The sequence below is a fragment of the Arachis hypogaea genome, chromosome 5 (genome assembly GCF_003086295.3).
Source record: "Arachis hypogaea cultivar Tifrunner chromosome 5, arahy.Tifrunner.gnm2.J5K5, whole genome shotgun sequence".
NCBI lineage: Eukaryota > Viridiplantae > Streptophyta > Magnoliopsida > Fabales > Fabaceae > Arachis > Arachis hypogaea.
In genome coordinates this window covers 39,986,272-39,991,983 of record NC_092040.1, presented here as the reverse complement: position 1 = coordinate 39,991,983, position 5,712 = coordinate 39,986,272, and the positions used below count along the sequence as shown (strand labels likewise).

Below are 5,712 nucleotides of genomic sequence, written 5' to 3'. Positions count from 1 at the left end.
GAGTACACAGACGGAACTACCATGAGAGAACGCAGACGAAACTGCAACGAGAGAACGCAGACGGAACTGCCGGAAAGAAACGCAAACGAAACTGCCATGAGAGAACACAAACGGAACTGCCACGAGAGAACGCAGATGAAACTGCCACGAGAGAACACAAACAGAACTGACATGATAGAACGCAAACGAAATTGTCACGAGATAATGCAAACGGAACTGCCGAAAGAGAGCGAAAACTATATGATTTCTTCATGAGAATAGGTAAGCAGCGGATGACAATGGTGTTTGATCATTCAACTATAGGCTAGTCGGTGAGGTGAAAGAGCATCAAAGGAGTGACAAAAGGGAAAGAAGAATGGCATAGAAAAAAAAAACAAAAACTACGGTGATTTTACCGCAAGGAAAACAACCTATCCTCTTCAAGGAGGATACCATGGTTCTGATACCATGTTAGAAAGGAAAGACTAAACTGGAGAAAGAATTTGTATATTATTGAGTATATTCAAGTCGTCTATTCAAGTTATCTAAATGATACAATATAAAAGGGTATTTATAGGTACTAAGAGAATCGTAATAATAAAGACGTAATCTCTTATAATAAATATTCAAATATACTAAATAATACTAATTTATCCTAATTGATCCTAATTATATTCTAACAGTACAGTTGCGCATTTGGCCTGATGGTAGTACGGAATAAAAATAGTTAAGAATCGGAATAAATTTGACTTATTAGGCTGAAGGACATAAAAAAAATGAAATAAATTTGAAAAGACAATAAAAATTTTAAAAAATAGTTAAAAATGCTCTAAGGAGTAAGGGCATTGAATAAAAATATTAAAATACATTATCAATAATTAGCCAAAATTTATAGTATTTTTAGAAAGTATTTATAGGACCCTTGTTACCAAGACTCAAAATTAAATTAGCCAATAATCAACAAACAAAAATTTTAAATGTATGATTCTTGAACGTAAAAGGTTCTGCCAATTAGTAATTATTGACCAATTACAAAGTCATCTTCGTCTAATACCAAGAGCATTCATGTATAGATTACGCTTCAGGTTGAAGATGGATAAATAAGATACTGCTTTCTTTTTAAATTAACTATTTCTTTCATTTTTTATTTATTAAAAGATTAATATATTTAAAAAGAATTCAGCTAATAAATTTTTTATTTTAATATTATAGTCATTAAAATTATTATTGATAAAAACTTTCAAAATTTCTTTTGATAAATGTATTGAAAACTAAATTTTACATGTTTTTAATTAGTAATCTTAACAAACAGAACCATTTAAAAATAATTTAACTAATAAGTACCTTAAGAATACTAGTTAAGGTATTAAATATAAGAAGTTTGTAATGGTAGACTAAAGAGTTCAAGTTTCCAATTCTTTTATTGTATTAAAAAAGCTATATAATAACTAAAAAGAACTTCTAACACAGATGACTTTAACAAGTAAAATCTATACATGATTGCTCTCTCAACCCAAAAATTATTCGCCAGCTTAATAGTTGTTCCAATAGTCCGTAAGAAAGACAGGAGAATCGAGCACGTTATAAGTTATAACCGATATTTGTCATCAATACTACTTCATACGTCTTGGTTTTTACATTTCTAGAATCTAGATCCTAGAGAATAGATATTGTAATGGAATTGATGACTTTTTGGCATATCACATTTGCTACATGGTGAATTTGTGACTTCTTTGCTATGCTATTGATGACTGCTTGTTCAACCACCCATATTCCTGTGTTTTATATTGCCTGCTTAATTTTGTTAATTGCAATATAAATCAGATTCTAGAGAACATGATTATCCATTATTGAAAAAGTTGATAAGGATAAAAAACACAAACTCTGGAATCACTTTGTCACCTTTTGAATTACAAATTATGAGTAGTGTACAATCAGTGACATTGAGGCAGAAAGTGAGTTAAGAGGGAACAAAAAATAAGAAAAAGAAAGAAAGGTTGCAGATATACACTATGAGATATAGGGTGTCCCAAAGCAAATTGTGATGACAAAAAAAAGGATATAATTATAAATGTATAATGTTGCTATGTCTTGGAAATGCACATAAATGGTGACGGTGATGACGACAACAATGACAATATCTAGTTGAGAGCATTAGATACTGAATATATGAAGTCCAAGAAGCCTGTTCCCTTCAAAAGACCCTTGCCTGTTAATAGCTCAAAATCCAACAACAAAAGGAAGCCAATAACAGCTGCTTTCCCATTTATCAATTCATTTTTACCAGTAAAACCAAATCCCTCTGAATCCTCGTCAACAACCATTCTAACCTATAATCACACACACAAATCATGGAAGCAGTAAGATAAAAATGTAATTTGCATGGGTCCAAAGTTAACAATAAAAACAGAATGTCAATGTTATTTGTTACCTCATCGACATTGACATCGCTCGCTGTTAAACCGGGTTGAGCCTTCCCACTGAAGACAATTTCGGCCGAGGCGTCAGATGTCACACCTCCTCTCATGCTGATATATATATTCTGTTCATCTGTTTTCACAGGATACACAAAGAGTGACCTGAGAGCAGGCGTGAGAACTCTCAGAACAGGATTTTTGGGATACCATTCCTTGATTTCTCCTGTTCTTAGATCAAATGTGCTATCAGTTGTTGGGCAAACTATGCATCCATCCTGAAAAGTAGAAAGAAAATGGAAAAAGATTAGCTTGTTTCCAAGTCAAACTAGCCAGAATCGTGAGTTAATTTGCATGGATCAATATAGTCTATATTCATCTCACAAAACTTGTCCAAAGGTTCCATATTTACAAAAATTTTCAAACCGGAAATAAGAATGATCTCATCCAATGCAGAGTGTGCATAGAGAGGGAGTTTGGAATGCATAATTGGATATAATTCAATTCACCGAAATTTAATATTTCTTCTGTTATGAGTTAAACCTTAATAGAGTACACACCAAGAATGATAACGAGAGTGCAGTTAGTGATCAAGAAATAATCAGTAGGGTAGTTAATTCTGTTACTTAATGACTAAGTCACAAGCTATTCTGTTATTGCTAATTCTGGTATAACAGAATCTCTGAGTAGTTAGGACGGTTTTTTCCTTTCCTCATATATAATCAATTGTGCACAGCGAATATCATAATGCAATACAATCTCTCTATTCAGTTTCCTTTCACATTCATCTTCCTTATATAATCCGTCAAACCTTTGTTAGTTTGGAATGTAACTTCATCATGAATTGAATCCTTTAGTTTAACAATAATTTCATCATCTAATGAGACCTCATGAACTGAATTGAATTCTATTTGAATCTTAATTCACAATTAACCAGTTCTAAAAGAAAAAAACTGAAGTTAAATTCTAGAGCAACAGAACTAACCAAGCTCACATCTTTAGCAGCAACTACGAACAATTCACTATAATGATGCAAAAACCCTAAGCTAGATAGAATTGAATTGCGTAAGAAAGTAGAAAACAGAAGAAGCAGGACCTGCGTGAGCTTGGCATTGAGCAAACCCTCGCTGTAAGCGCCTTCAGCAGGAGAACGATTCTCGATTGCAAAGACCTCATCTTTGTACCAAAGCAGCAGAATCGTCTCTCCCTCCTGTATTATCACGCGCCGCTCCCCCTTCGGCAGAGCCCCCAGCGGCACCACCGGCACCCAATTCTCCCCTCCCGACGACGAGGACTCCTCCGCGATGGAAACCTGGGCGGCCTTGCACGCCACTCGTCGGCGAGAAGAAGACCTAGGGTAGTAGCAGAGCAGAAGAGAGTTGGTGTGATGGCGGTGGCAGAGAAGAAAGGGGTGTTTGCGGTTGCGAGAAGGAGAAGAAGAGAAAGGAGCGGGAAAGTGGGATTTGGAGGAAGAGAGGGAGAAAGGATTGGTGGTGGCCATGGCCATCAGTGGAAGGAGGAAGGTGTGTGTGTGAGAGAGAAAGTGAAGTCATGAAGCAGCACCACACAGAGAGGATAATGCAATAGCCAATAAGTTATGAATTATGAACCACAATTGTAGTGTTAATGCTTGGCACCATTTTATTCATTCATCCACATCAAACTCTAAATTGCAGTGTTCTTATGTAAGTGTAACTACCAACTACCTTAATGCATTATGTTATAGGTTATTTCTTATCCTCTCAACCAAAAAATTTTAAATATTTTTATTTAACAAATACAAAATAAATACATCAGAAACTTAAATTTTTTTATATTTTTAATAAAAAAATTTAATATATAAACTTAACATATACTTTTAGAACATAAGATGAATAAATTTATATTAATATAATCAATATAAAAAATAAATAAAACTACTAAATTAATTATTATATATTTATTTATAAATATATACTATTTAATTCATTTTTAAATATATTTTATATCAGTGTTTGTTTAGTTATTAATTTTTTTATACATGTATCATAATTATTCTGAAATATCTTTTTATATAATTCATTTTGAAGTTAATTTTTACTTTCCTTTCTTAATTTAAATTTGAAATAATGATAAATCTATAATACTGTTGTGCTAAGCATTTAATGGTTCAGAGCGCAAAAAACATTTGAGTTACTTTTGAAGCACCTAAATTTTATTTTTTTATTTACTTATTAAAGTGTTAAAAAATATTAGTATATTAATAGACTAAGCGTATAATTATTTCTTGTTTATCATTTGCAATCAGTTTTTATTATTTGTTAAAATTGTATAAATATAATCCAATTTTTTTATGTTATTATTAACATGTGAAAGTGAAATAGTAGCAAATAAAAATTAATTTTCATGCACTATTATGTAAAAATTTTATACAAATATTTAATCGAGTATGATTATATTATTAAAAATAAATAATTTTTAAATTTATTACGGTCATATATATACATATAAAACTATTTATGTATGGACATACACGAATATTTAATTATGTGTTTTTTAGTTATTATAAATAACTAGAATGAAATATGTGCGATGTGCAAGATGGTAAATTAATGATGGTATATAATAAATATTAAAAATTATTATTTTTGTATAATTAAATTAAATATGTGTAAATTAAAGTTAAATTTAAAAGGTGTTTTATTTAAAAAAATTTATAGTACAAAAGATTTGGATGTTGGAGTTGTAAAAAGTAATATTTTTATTTGGTGGTTTGATTTTTGCATTTGTTTTAGTTGATAGACTTAGTCTTCTTATATGGCGCTCGTTCTCCTTTTTTCTTTATTGGTTGTTGTTAGAGTTGTTGCTTTCTTTTTTTTATTGTAGGTTCTTGTGAAAGCATGTTCTTTATGAATTATTGAGTTGTATGTACTTTCTATTGTGTTGCTTGTTCCATCTTTACATGTATGTTCTTCTTTCGAAGATGTGTCTTAAATTTGTATGATTTTCTTTCTCTTTAATCTCTTGATGGGTATGTGATATTTGTCGGATGATAATAGTGTTGGGGAAGTTGGTTCCTATAATCAATTTAAATTAGAAATAAAAATGATGTCTTGAATAAATGATTTTTTTTTGGAGTATTACCTGTTTTATTTGTTGTAATGGGTGTTGAGGTTCAGTGTTTTTTGTTAGAACAAATGATTTGGTAACAATGTATTGTTGAGAACCTTCTTTGAGATTAAAATCATTTACTTTGATTCCAAATATAAGTGTTAGGTTGCACAAATTTTTTAATTAGGCCTTCAATGTCATTATTTTTTTGGAGTGTCATTAGATTTAA

General features: G+C 31.0%; 1 protein-coding gene across 1 annotated transcript; it reads right to left on the bottom strand.

The window, feature by feature from the left end:
- Positions 1 to 1,864: 1,864 nt before the first annotated feature.
- On the bottom strand, positions 1,865 to 4,137 carry LOC112801387 (uncharacterized). Its single transcript, XM_025844084.3, has 3 exons — positions 3,490 to 4,137; positions 2,411 to 2,671; positions 1,865 to 2,309 (listed from the first exon to the last, which is right to left on the bottom strand). The coding sequence occupies exons 1-3, from the start codon at positions 3,898 to 3,900 to the stop codon at positions 2,121 to 2,123; spliced, it is 861 nt and encodes a 286-aa protein (XP_025699869.1). The 5' UTR covers positions 3,901 to 4,137; the 3' UTR covers positions 1,865 to 2,120.
- Positions 4,138 to 5,712: the final 1,575 nt, after the last annotated feature.

Excerpts from the sequence above, each read along its gene's own strand:
- LOC112801387 (XM_025844084.3), bottom strand. The coding sequence starts at position 3,900 with ATGGCCATGGCCACCACCAATCCTTTCTCCCTCTCTTCCTCCAAATCC. Across the intron at positions 2,672-3,489 it reads TCAATGCCAAGCTCACGCAG|GATGGATGCATAGTTTGCCC; the intron begins GTCCTGCTTCTT and ends TCTACTTTTCAG. Across the intron at positions 2,310-2,410 it reads GCGATGTCAATGTCGATGAG|GTTAGAATGGTTGTTGACGA; the intron begins GTAACAAATAAC and ends GTGTGATTATAG.